General features: G+C 42.0%; 1 protein-coding gene across 3 annotated transcripts in view; it reads left to right on the top strand.

Moving 5' to 3' along the window:
- The window catches only part of EBF2 (EBF transcription factor 2), a 207732-nt gene extending 199082 nt beyond the window's left edge, over nucleotides 1-8650 (top strand). For 2 of the 3 annotated variants that reach the window (XM_012557224.1, XM_004382162.1), the window contains 2 exons: nucleotides 1994-2161; nucleotides 8059-8650. In XM_012557224.1, coding sequence (XP_012412678.1) covers nucleotides 1994-2161; nucleotides 8059-8090 — 200 coding nt within the window. In that variant the 3' untranslated portion in view covers nucleotides 8091-8650. The remainder of the gene's footprint in view (nucleotides 1-1993; nucleotides 2162-8058) is intronic. The other variant, XM_004382163.1, reaches the window with a different exon arrangement.
- The last annotated feature ends 5304 nt before the right edge of the window (nucleotides 8651-13954 follow it).

The following is a 13954-nucleotide window of genomic DNA, read 5'->3' as shown; positions in this document are numbered from 1 at the left end:
TATATATATACATATATATATACACACATATATTTTATTGTTGCAAAACCCATGAAATAGAAATAGAGGGTTTGCATGAAACTGTAAATGAGAACCACTCTTGACGCTTAACCCTATACTTTATCTTATAGTGAATTACCCTAATTTCTTATTTATTTACATTTTCAAGTGTTACATGTGATTCTTCCAGTATTCTATCCCCCTTTGCAACTTTTTCATTTGACTCGTGTTACTTGAAGAAAGACAGAGACGTTCTCCGCTGCTTTCTTCGGAGTAACTTTTTAAATAAGGATTACCAAAAGGTTGGTGGTTTGAATCCACCGACCTTTCTCTGCGGAGAAAGATGTAGCAGTCTGCTTCGGTAAAGATTTGCAGCCTTGGAAACCTATGAGGCAGTTCTACTCTGTCCTATAGGGTCGCTATGAGTCGGAATCAACTTGATGAGTGTGGATTTGGGTAAGGAAAAGCAGTCTTTAGATAAAGCTCTTCTTTTGAAGCCTTTGGTTTGTATTTCAACTGTAGAAGCCGTCATATTAGAGTTATGCTATATGATTGCTTTATACACTCAAGTAAGTGAACACAGCCCCATGTATATTTTTATAGGGAGGGGTGATATGGGAGTGGATCCTTACACAGGACATCTGAACACTTAACCTTCAATTCACTCTGTGCTTGATCATTGGACCATAAATCACACTCAGTCCTCACTTTCATATTTTACTTTGTGGGATAGCTTGTCTTCTGAAGATACAAACCAGGAGTTAGCACTCCTGGCCTTTATCATGGGCTTTGTCGTTGTTGTCGTTAGTCGCCATTGAGTCAATTCCAACTCGTCAGAGTGACCCCTTGTGTTACAGAGTAGACTGCTCCATAAAGTTTTCCTGGCTATAATTTTAACAGAAGCAAATTGCCAGGCCTTGTCTTCCACGGTACCACTGGATGGGTCAGAATTGCCAGCCTTTAGGTTAGCAGTCAAGTGTAAACTGTTTGCACCACCCAGGGACCTTGTGCTTTGCCGTTTGGCTCCAACAATTCTTTTGTCAAGTCATGTAACTTGGACAGTTCAGAATTCTGGGAATTACACTATAATGAGTCCTTAAAGCATGACCTTGTACTATAAGGTGCTGTACATAAGAATCTTACCCTTGTAAACACTAGATTACCCCTTTCTTGAGCAAGCTGAACAGAGAAGATAAAACTATCTTCTTGTATGATGTAACTTGGTGGAGTAGCTGACATTACGAGCTGGGGCACTATATTGTGTAAATTGCCTTTATTTTTCTTGGAAATTACAACACAGCTTTTGGTTCTCTAAGTAATTTTAATGTTAATATTTTAATATTTTAATTTTTTTTTCTAAACATTACATCAGAGGAATCTGACTTGCAGCTTCTATTTCCCAGGGGCTCTGAAAGTACAGGGAAAGGGAGGTAATCTACTGAATGTTAATAAATTTTTACATTTAATGAGGAAGTGGCCCATGGAGATGGTAATCTCTGAGAAGATGTTAACCCGATAGATCAAAGCTCTGGAGCCTTGGCAGTTCCCAGGGAAGCAAATGGTTACCAGACAGAGCTTCTGTTTAGGGTCTTCCATTCTTGGGTAGGTTTAATGATTTGCAGGTGCCTTGGTCCCACTCACCTCCTCCTGTCCAGCTTCTCCTCGCAAATTAAGACCTATCAGCATATCGCCTCCTGTGTGATACCTTCCCTGACTCGACTAGGCAGAAGAAAACTCTGCCCTCTGTGTATGCTTAGCATTATGTGCCTTCCTCTAATAGAATAATTACAACATTATATTTTTACTTGTCTTTTTCCTCCACTGGACAGGGCAGGAACTGTGTCACATTCAACTCTTTAATCCCTGAAATTTGGTATAATTCCTGGAAATTAGTAATCTCTCAATAAATGTGTGCAGGATGTGTGTATTGAAAGAAGCACTTAATTTCAACGACCCTCTTTCTGAAAGACACATTTGTGTATTTGCTTTCCAGTTATGTCATCAAGCCCCACTGTTGGATCTTCTAGCACGTCCTCCATCCTCCCATTTTCCTCTTCAGTTTTTCCTACTGTCAAACAGAAGAGTGCCTTTGCTCCTGTCATCAGGCCCCAAGGCTCCCCTTCACCAGCCTGCTCCAGTGGCAATGGAAATGGATTCAGAGGTAGGCAAAGGTACCATGTTGGGAGGGAGCAGATACATGAGCCATAGGACCAGCAAAGTAAGAGTAAAAATCCCACCAGTTTATATCTCTAGCCATCTACCTGGAGTCCCTGCATGGTACAAATGGTTAACATGCTCAGCTGCTACCCAAATGGTTAGTGGTTTGAGTCTATAGAGGTACCTCAGAAGAAAGGCCTGGCCATCTACTTCCAAAAAGTCAGCCATTGAAAACCCGATGGAGCACAGTTCTACTCCAACACACATGAGGTCGCCATGAGTCAGAATCAACTCCACTGCAACTGGTTTTAGCCATCTATCTACAGATACTTTGGTATTTTCATCATGGGACACCAACAGCTTATACAACAAAAATAGCCTTGTACTCCATCTAAAAGCAAGATGGGGGAGAGGCAGGAAGCCAGCAAACTCCTCAAGGTCATAGAATTAACTGGTAGATCTATATATATAGTCCAGGAGTTCCTGGACCCCCTAACCCTATTCTTTCTACAAGGCCATTCCACTTTTTTCCAGAGGGTGTCTGGATTACCATGTCTGATGGCATGCGTTGATTACTGCTTCCCTAATCTGCTTGCCATCTGCAATACATACACCTTCCGAAGGCAGGACAGGGTCCATCAGGAGCAATCAGCAAGTTCTGAGAATTTTGGTTACATGCTAGTAAAATTGATAGCAGGTGCCTGATCAAGGGGGGAGTGGTAGGAAAGAAAGAAAAAAGACATACTGTTTTTAAGAACAAAAATTAATATCACCCGTCAAACCCACTTTTGAGCAATGTCCGACAATATAATATGACATGTCGTAACACAAATGTGATGAGTACGTGAGAATCTAATCATCTCGTTGTGGATGGGAGGCAGCTGATCGCAAAGAGCAAACTGGAAACTGCTGAGCACTATGGATCACTGACGACCCAGACTATTTTTAGGCTCTTCCACACGTCTTAACATGAAAACATTCACAACAGGAAGCGATGGATAAAACCAGAAAGGGCAGAGGTTCGGTTAACCCCTCATGGATCAAAGCCTCTGAGGTCTTCAGAGCTTGATGAGGAACCTCAGATGAGCTGTGCTCTCCCTGGGATGGCATGAGCCTAGTGGCTTTATAGTAGCATATGGATTTTCTAATCCTTTTGGGAAACGTTAGCAGGTTCGTTCGCCAGTTGTAGCTGAGCAGAGCCCTGGGTGGTTCCTGTCCCATCCTACAATTTGAGAGGATGGCATCTCCTCAAAGTCAAGTGACTAGACAAGAAACTCTCAAAACCAGAACTGAAAACCCAGCACTCAGAGGAGCCAAGTCACTGGAATTCTTTTACTTCTAACTCAACGGAGCAGTCTGGGTCTACATGCCACCCAATGTGTGGGTGGTTGGAAACATCTGTATATCTGATGGGACTTTTTTCTTTTTTTTCTTTTGGGTTTTCATTTAGATTTCTGATCCATAGAGAAACAGACTCAGCCTGTAGCTAAGTGTCTCCACCTGTCCTGTCTCTCATCAAAGACCATGGTTTCCTTCCCACTGTTAGGCATTGTGCCCAGAACTTTTTCCATGAAGGCTTCATCTACAGGCTGGGAAATGAAATTAACTGCTTATTAGTTGCTGCATCTTCCCCTTCCCCATACCGCTTCAGTGATGATGGTTCCCCACCATGACTAGAACCCGGACTTGGACTCCAGAGCCTTTGCACTTACCCGCAGCCCACCATCCCTCCCAGGACAATAACAGTGCAATTCTTCTCTTCACCCAGGGCCCATACCTACTTTCCACCTTTTTGATGAAATGTCAAAGGTAAAAAGGAACTGGAGTGCAATTAGTAGCCATCCTGCATGAAAATATATGGTTTTATTCATGCACCTTAAACCAAATGGGGACTAAACCGGTCTCATTAGGAAAATGCAGGGTGAGAGGCACAAGAAAGCCCAAGGAGAACGGCAGACCTCCTACGCATTGTCAGGGGAGAAAAACAGGAAGGATATGGCCCTTTCCTCATTCCTGGCAACATTTGCAAATATTTTCAGCTTTGCTTTAAGGGAACAAAAGTGTTACTTCACCTCCACCTGCCACCTCTCCTTCACTCCCCTCACATGTATCCTGAGTTTGGGAAACTAGAGCTAATTGTCTCAGCTCTCCTCAGTCAGTATTGCCCCAGGAGCCTCACCCATGGGGCCTGTTTGCTGGGGGCCTGCACAGCTGCCAGGACAAAGTATTCCACTGGCTCCCACGGACTCTGAACCCACCCTGCCTCTTGCTGCCTGGCCAGGGTGCTTTTTGTGTCACCTCCATCAGGTTGTGTCAGTCCAAAGAATTGGAAGGTAGCCTTGTATGGTCTTGGTGAGGTTTCCCAGTGGTAGAAGCAGCAGCAGATATAGTCAGAAGACCTTCTGCAGGGTTCCTATGCAAACCTCTGGTCACCACAGTGAGAATGTTTGGCTGAGGGAGGTGACTGTGCTGCACAGTCTTGATTGTGTCTGCAGGAGTGACAATTCAGTTGGTTACATACAGGCACAAACTCTAGGCTCTAGCTTCACTACTATGGAATCACTGGGAAGCTCCAAACCTCTTTTGGATCCAGAATTTTCTCTAAATGATGGGGAATTACATTTCCTTATTATTTGAGCCTAAAAAAAAGAAGAAGAACAAGCCTAAAAAATTGCAAAGAACTATGAAGTTATAGAGTTATGTGTGGAGAAATAAAAGAGAATCCCGAGGAGAACCTTAAAGAGTATTAACCACTGGAAGATCACTAGACTTGAGGTCACCAGATGTGTGAGGCAGTTCTAGCTGGGCTCCTCCCAGGCCCTGTGAACTTGAGCAAGTCATTGTCATCTCAGAGCCTTGATTTTAGTCTGTTAAATAGGAAAAATGACAGCTACTTCCAGAGGTTGTTGTCAATTAACTGTGGGAAGAACTAAGAAAGTAAAGCATTAGTAATGTGAAATACTGCAACATTTCATACAGCCTGGCAGAGAGGAGGCTGGGGTTGACAAAGGATATTTTCATCAGCTTTGTCTTCTGTGCTTAGGCCCCCGTTTTGGGCAGCTGGAACCAGGTGAACGGAAGCTCAGTGCCTGACGTTTTAGGTGCCCCATAGTGGCAGAGAAGGAGAAAACCAAGCTGACATTTAGTGTAGTATCCACAGTCACTGGAGGAATTCAGGCATGTAGGGCTGTTAAGCAGGAAGCTCATCTCTTCAGAGATGGACAATCAAAGGGTGAAAATATGAGCTGAGATCCTTTGGTGATCACACTGATGGAGAGGCTCTTCTCTAGAATTATTGTAAGGTGAGATGGTCTTACTCATCTGCACGGGCATGTGCAGCAAAGCTCTCTAACTCATGCTAACAGTTATTGAGCACTACGTGTGAAACCACTGAGCAGAGTACTTGACGTGGATTATCTCACTCAGGCCTCACATGTGACCCTAAGCAGAAGGTCATTCCATCATTACCAATTTCAGTTAAGTAGCTTGCCCAAAGCCACGATGACTTGAACCCAGATTGTCTCCAGAGCCTGTGCACTTACCCACAGCCCACCACCCCTTCCAGGGCAATAACAAGGCAGTTCCTCTCTTCACCCAGGGCCCATACCTACTTTCTACCTTGACTAAAGGGAGAGCATTGCTTTTCCATGAAATGCCAAAGGTAAACAGGAACTGAAGTGCAATTAGCAGCCCTCCCCCATGAAAATGCTTACTTTTTCTCCAAATAATTTCTGCTTTCTGTATGTTGACTGTGGTTTCTACAAGCAAAAAGTCAGGGTCACCATCTAGCAGAAATCCAGTCCACCCAGTGCTCGATGAGAGGGTAGGAAGAATAAAAACACGTGAAATCTGTTGTTCTTTCGGCATGTGGTGGTTCTTGCTCTTTGAGCAGCTCTGCCCTTTCAATAAGCTCTTTACATAACTCTGAAGACACAGAAAAAGGAATGGCCTAAGGAGTTTTAAAAGGAGCCGTGGTGGTGCAACGGTTAAGCGCTTGGCTGCTAACCGAAAGGTTGGTGGTTCGAACCCATCTAGGGACTCCTCCAGAGAAAGACCTGGTGATCTCTTTCCATAAAGTTTGCAGCCTAGGAAACTCTATGCAGCGGTTCTACTCTGTTATGGGGTCACTATGAGTCAAAATTGATTCAGTGGTACCTAACAATAACAACTACAGCAAAGACTTTTAAATGTAACAGATAAGTTAAAGTAAAAAACGCCATGCAGAATTCTACTGCCAGAGATTTAGACACACAGCATTCATTGTCCCACCTTGTACATGCCTCATTTAGCAGGCATTTACAGTGATGAGTGTCGATTGTCAAGATAATATTATACACTGTGTGCCAGATTCCTTTTCCAGTTCCCTCCAGGAAAAAAAAAAACAAAACTCCTATACTCCGGGATAATTACCATGCTTGCTATATCTCCAAATCATCAGGGAGTGTCCAGAATTGAACCACCTTTATTGAAAAGTTACATCGATTCAATATATAGTAATACAGGCAAAAATAATTAAGGCTTTGCTAGCTGTGTAAGACCTTAATCCAGACCTCACAAACATTCAATAAAGTCTGTATGGGCAGAGAAATAGATAGCTGACAATTCTGCCCAAGAGGACTAGCTGGTGTGGGGAGAAGGGGCAGAGGGATGAGAGAGAGGCACAGGCTGGGGGGAATGGGGGGGATAGGGACCATTTGATTGTAACTAGCTCTCAGCAAAATGCTTCTATGACATTTGATAAACCTCTAGATGAGATGTAGACAATACAACTCAACGTATCTAATTCTAGATATGGTCTGAACTTTTGATTCAAGGAAAATATTCTGTTAGTTTCCAAGAACATGAAAATTCTCTTAGTTCATCATCTGACCGCCATTCCAGAGAGGTGCGCTGCACTATGTGATTTTGCCCATGTTGTGCTGAGGCTGCTTTATTTCCGGTGTCAAGGGAAGCCTTGAATGTGATTCCACATTGCCACAGGAGGAATACAGGAAGGATACAGTCCTTTCCTCACTCCTCGAAACTCCTGCAAATATTTTCAGATTTCCTTTAAGATGAAAAAAAAAAAAAAGTGTTACTTGGCCTCCACCTGCCACCCCTCCCTGTCACACTTACACTGAGTTCAGTAAATTAGAGCTGATTGTGTCAGATCTCCTCAGTCTGTAATGCCCAGGTCGTCTCCTTGTGGAGCAAGCATTGTCCACATCGTCTTGAGTAGCCAAGGGGGCACTGGGCACTGCACCAGGATGGGGGATGAGGAGTAGGGATTGAGATGACTCCCAAATGAGGAACTGAATCAAATCTCCTATCCAGTGGATCAGCATTCATTAGTGAATGAACACTGCATATTAGCAGTGAGCACTAAAGGAAGATGAGTTAGTTAAAACAAATAGCTAATCAATTTTAGGCTAGACTGGACAGAATCCTAGGATGGATAGAAAGTGTGATTTGTTATAAATGGTGCCTAGTAACCGAACAGGCTCAGCAGATGAAGTTTTCTTTCCTGTTCTAACTGATTTGGAACAATAAAATCTGGAAGGTGTTTTAACCTAATTATAAAAAATATATCACACATAAATTACAATTTAGCTTACATCTATGATCACACTTATAACAACTTGTTAATATAAAACAAAACAAAACAAAACAACTCTTGATTTCCCAAGCAAAACTCTGCCAACAAGCTTGGTCTGGATTTCAGTGATTAAATAAGGATTCAGCGCCTCTAGTAGGCTACCTGCTGGACCAAACCTGGAGAAAATTGGTTTGAATGTCAGCTGAGGGCACCATCTCCCTGGATTGTATCAGTTGTCATTCGCATCCCCTGCCCCTCTCTCTGTGTTATCTGCTTTAATGCGAACCGTCTTCAAGCCTCATTCCTGTGCCACTCTTTCCTTGCAGCCATGACCGGCCTTGTCGTGCCACCAATGTAAAGAAGAGGAAGAACTGCTTTCTTATAGCACAAAACTACTTATTCTGATGGACCAATACTGAGTAAAGCACTATGAGCTCTTTGGGAGAGTTGTGCCCCCAAATGAACACGATGGACAGATTTGGGTATGCAAGGACCCTGCGTCTTACTTGGTCTCACCTTTCTCCCGTAGCTGTGATGGTGGCTACACAAACTGACCTTCTTGTGGACAAGGACAAAAGATGTCGTTGACATGGTCAGTGTGCTAAGAGCAGAAACGCCATTCTTTGTTATGAACATTACGAAAACCACCTTCCTACGTTTGTAAAATATTTAACAAAAAAAAAAAAAATTGGCAAACAATTCATGCTTAATATTTTGGATACTATTTGTTTTTCTTTGTAGGGAAAAAAAGTTGGAAGTTTCTATTTTCTATGAAGCCTTTCAGATACCAATTTAGTTTACGCAGAAAAAAAATTTGAACAAAACAGGGTACCAGCATGGAAGACTTTCTTAAAACAAAACCTGAATTGAATGATGAAATGTTGTGTGTGTTTGCTTATAGTTTAATCTCTTAAAAAACAAAAAACAAAAAAAGGGAAAAATTTTAAAATGTTTTACAATTATTTAAATAAATAAACGTGTAACTTATTGTAAGTAGAGGTAGAAATTAAGACCTTTTTTGGAAGAGAGGGGACTTTCTCTTCCTGATGTAAAATGAAAATGATGCAAACATGTAGTAACAAGTTAAAAAGGTGTGTGATTATTACTGCAGTTACTTACTAGACTCTTATCCCCCATCCTAAATTCCCTTCTTTTTCCATTATTTTATTGACCCATGGGCAAGAACTTAATCTAGACTCCTGCAGAGCAACCCAATACAGAAACAAAATCTCAACATGCACATATGCTAATACTCAAACCCATCAACTCATTCCCAGCTCCATCTGCTTTCTAAATAGTCTACATGGCTCTTTTGGTACTCACCCTTTGTGAATATATTTTTTAAAAATATATGTTAGCTTTCAACATTCTCCCCTAAGCAGTGCAGGAAATTCCCATGTTTTAGTGTGTCCCAGGCCTTTAGCATCCCTGGGAAAGAAGTGTCTCCACTTAAAGAAGAGCCAAAACCACATGACATCATTAACCATGGGGCCCCTTTGGAATTCTTGCTTGCCAGAGCTACCCACTCCCTCCTCTTTGGTTGCCTGTTTCAGCACAGAGGTGTAGACCTGACAGAGCTGTAGAAACAGGGTTTGAAAAAGATGGCTTCTGTTTTTTGTTTTTTTTTTTTCGGATTCTTAAGGGTCAATCTTCCTCGTGGCGTAGTGGTTAAGAGTTCAGCTGCTAACCAAAAGTTGGGCAGTTCGAATCCACCAGGCGCTCCTTGGAAACCCTATGGGGCAATTCTACTATGTCCTACAGGGTCGCCATGAGTCGGAATCCACTAGACACTAGACGGCAGTGGGTTTGGTTTTTTTTGGGTTAAGGGTCAAGTCATTTTCTCTCTTTGTAAATTTCCCCTTTCTTGGCATTAAACTCTCTTGGGAAAAAAAGTATCCAATTAACAACTTGTTTTCAAGAAAGAATGGGGTGGGGTGTGAAGACAGGAAGAAGAATGTTAAAAGCTCTAAGTCACTCTCCTAATGGTCAAAGAAATGGAAATCCAGATTCTTGTCAGATCCCAAGATTAGGGGAATCTGTTCTAAACAGCGTAGGTATCCAGCCCTCTGATGCTACTCCCTGTAGTTCTGTGACTAGCGTTTAGTGAGGAAAACCTTGCAGTAGCTGCTAACAGGGGCTAATTCTTCCAGAGGTATACTCAAAAGCCTGTGTGATCCTAGAGATGTACTCAGACTGATTTGGATCGCCAATAAGGATAGCATATTTTTCCAGGCCAGGGTTCTCCTTGTTGACTCATTGGCACCACGGTATAGACTCCATGGACTTCAGTTTGGGGTTCCAACATTAGAACTTGATGTAGCTCTGACGGAAAACATTTTTAGTGATTCTGAGCCAATGTTAGATGACTTCATAAATTCTGCATCCCTTTCCTTTTCCCACTTGATACATCCCCACACCTACCTAACCCCCAACTGGCTTGTTTGCCTTTAATCCATTCTGGAATTACCCAATGTGACCCAAATATTATTTCTATGCACATGAGAATCCAAGGTTTTGGAAACCTGGCATGCTTATAACTACTGCTGACAATCCCTCACAGTCAGGGTTTAAAGCGCCAAAATACACGGAAACACATGAGAGAAAGTTCCCCAGTGAAAAATCTTATGGGAGGGGAATAGCGTGTGGAATACAAACATTACCATCCAAAAATGAAGGCAGAACAAAATTAAGCATGTTTAGACCTGGATTTGAGCCAATCCAACATAAGGAAATGTTTTTTTAAGTAGCATTGCTTTTAGAATCTGTGAATTTTGCTCTTGCATGAAGATGAGTGCAGTACTGTCTTCAGAATGATTGTAGAATTTGTTGGTAGCTTTACACCGAAAAATGTGTGTAACTAAATACCAGACATCCTTGACCATTCAGCTAGAACCTTGGCAGCAACAGATCTATTTAATTGTACAAATGTGTGTAAGGATTATTTTTAGTGTAATAATAAATTAAAAACAAAGTTACTCTGTCCTCTTTAGTTATTGCTGTTGAATCATCCCAGTCCCAGGTTATTTTTTGTGCCACTTGGAATATGAGTATTTCTATAGGTAACTACAAATTCTATCCTATCTTTGTAAGAGGAGCTGTGTAAGATTTTTCATTTAAAGGGATGACTTACTTCATTATTTATCTCATTTTTTTGTTATAGCATCATAATTCTTCCCAGTTTTTCTTTGCACATTTCAATATGCATGGTTTAAAAACCATTATCCTCTCTACCTTTTGTACAGTAAAGTCTCATTTTCAAACTGTATAGTTTCATTTTATCGTTTTTGCTTTGTCAGTTATATACGGTATAAAGTTGCTATGCACAGAGCTTTTTGTAAAGACAGCTTTTTTTTGTTTACTGTTTTTAATGGTCTTACTTATGAAAGAATATCTTGTTTGTAAAATGAATATGTCTACTTCAGTTTTAAACTTTAAATTATCCTAACAAAAAATAAAATTTTTGTACTGTAAAAATGATTAGCACTTTGGCAGTTTTGTTTGTTTTAATTGGAAGAAATTTAGTTTGGGATTTGTTTTTCTTAACTTCGGGCCTTTTCTCATAACTGCTGGTCCCTGAACTTTGATTGGGGAAATTTTACTACAGTTTTTGCTTACGTGGAAAGTGTACTGAGGTACTCACTTGGAGGAAAGTGTACATTAAGATTTTAGGCCATTTTTTCCTTATGTATTTATCTTTATATCCATCTGGTCAAATTCCCTCATAAAAAATATTGGACTTTGGAGGTATGGAATTCTTGAAGTAGGTGGGCAGTCTGCTCAGATTTGAAACTGCTTGCTGAACACTCTGTCTTGATACCAGACACTAGGTGAAAAGTTGAAGGATGGGGACACAAAGACTTGGTGCCTATTCTTAAATCATGGGAAGGGATACAGGACATATGCTCATGGAAAGAAAGAATACATTGAAGATAGATTGTACAAGAAGATGGAAGGACTGTAGAAGTTCTGAGAAGGTGGAGATCACAAAAGTTTGGAGTGGACTGAGAATAGGTAGGAATTTTGTAGGATGGTGGCAAGCACTCCAGATGGGAAGGACAAAATGAACAAGGACATGTAAAGGGAAATTCACTACGCACATTTAGGGGAACTTGACCCTACAAGTGATTCTCAAGCTTAATATTCACAAATATATTCATAACTGGATTATCTCATTTTTCTCTCTGAGGATACAGATATCTTCAATCCACATAAATTGTTGCCTTCTTTACATAAGTGGGTGAGATGCTATTTCTAAACGCTAAACTGAGAAAGCCACTCTATTTTAGCTTCCTTTAATGAAGACTAGCCACCATTGATAACTGTGGAGAGTCTGTGTCCAGAGGCTGGGAAAGCAGCTGTGCCTATTTTCCAAAGGGGCTGCTTCAGTTATGAAATGCTCTTCCCCTAGATCTTACATGACTTGTGCTTTCTCGTCCCTCAGACTTCGGTTTAAATATCATACACTCAGGGACGCCTTTCCTGACCCCTGACTATACAAATTCCTTATTTATTCTCTTCAATTGAACTCAGTGCCTTTGTCATAATTTGCATTCATTTGTTTGTTTTCTTGTTGGTTGTCTGCGCCACACTAGACTGACGGCTCCATAAGGACAGGGACCAGATCTGTCTCAACACAGTATGTGGAGCACTGAGCTCAGAGCCTGGGGTGTTCAACAAATGCTTGTCAAATGAGCAGACTAAATTCTCATCCCCAGAGGCAGATCTACATAGTCATGTGGAAGAGGTAGCCTATCTGTCACAAATTACAGGAAATAGTATCACTTTGAGAATCTACTCTTTAGGGACTATCTTGTCAGTCAACTAATCAAAAAAAAAAAAAAAGAATATATATATGGTATGTCTATAATGTAATAGGGCTGGTTGTTTAACAAACATAGGAAATTCAAGTGGCGGGGTGGAGTGAGGAAGAAGAGACTTCTTCTGGCTGGTAGCTTCTTGGGAAGTTTGCTTTGCCCCTGGACACTGAACCTTATCCCATGTGGATTCTTGTGACACTCAGATACAATTCCAGAACCAAAACTTGGCCTTTAAGGGGAATGTACATTACATTCACGTTCTAGGTGACACTTAACTTGCTAATCACACACTTGAATCTCAAAGAGCTTATGGCATATTCCTCAAACTGCAAGAAGTTCAAAGTGGCCATCACTCATCAGAGAGTGATAAGATTTGAAGCTTTAAGAGTTAGGCAGAGGGAGGAGCCAACATGGGGCTATAGAGAAGCATCATGCCGTCCCTCCACAGAAAAGACCTAAAAAACTAAAACAGAGACAAACATCAATCCTGGAACCCTAAGCATCAAATGAAGAGATAAAGAACTCAGCCAAGCACTGAATGGGATAAGAAACTGACAGAAAACTGAGAGCTAGGAGAGGTACCAGTGGAGGTCCCCTATCACCTAACGCAGCATGGATTTGCCATCTTGGACTCCTGTTAGAGATTGGCGGGCAGAGAGTGTGAGAAAGCAGCTTCACAGAGATCCTAGCAGGAGACAAAACAACCAGTAACCAGTGATATACACTTTCCAAACACCCATCCTTCTCCCCCTCACTTGGCTTCTGCCGCTTCCTAGCTGGCTGCGGTCGCTCAGCCAGCTGGGAAGTATAGAGTCCATGCCACTTGGATTCGCCCCCCCACATTGAAGAGCGGCCAACAGGTAGTTTGGGAAAGAAGCTTCATGGAGCTCCCAACAGGAGACAGAGCACCCAGTAACCAGCGATATACGTTTCCCCATCCCCCACCCTTCTTCTCTCCTCTTGGCCTCCACTGTTTCCCACCGGGCACAGTCTCTTGGGTGGGAGGCACTGGCTCTGGCTCTTTGCTGCTTGGATTCACCCTGCCCACAGTAGCTGGCTCTCTCAGTGCCATTTCTTTGTTGCTGGTGTTGCTTTTCTCCGCTTCTTTTGCTTTCTTCGCTGCCTCTCACCTCATCCCCCTCTTTTCTCTTGAACACATGGCTCCGTGTGCCATCATTGCTTCTTCTTGAAAGGCTGTGAAGCACCGCTTATCTGGGGAACTGCTTACCCAGTCCTAGCCACCACACTAGTAGGATCTCAGGGACCTTTTTTTGTTTGTTTTATTTTGTTCTGTTCTGTTTTCTTTTTCTTTTCATGGCTTAGGAGCCTCTTCTAGCTGGGCTGTCCTGTGCAGCTTGGGAACCACTTCCTCAGTCTGTGTAGCCGCGCCAGTGGGATCCCTTGG

Source organism: Trichechus manatus, unplaced genomic scaffold (genome assembly GCF_000243295.1).
Source record: "Trichechus manatus latirostris isolate Lorelei unplaced genomic scaffold, TriManLat1.0 scaffold00091, whole genome shotgun sequence".
Taxonomy (NCBI): domain Eukaryota; kingdom Metazoa; phylum Chordata; class Mammalia; order Sirenia; family Trichechidae; genus Trichechus; species Trichechus manatus.
The sequence above is the reverse complement of the archived record's forward strand: the minus strand, read 5'-3'. Positions and strand labels throughout refer to the sequence as shown.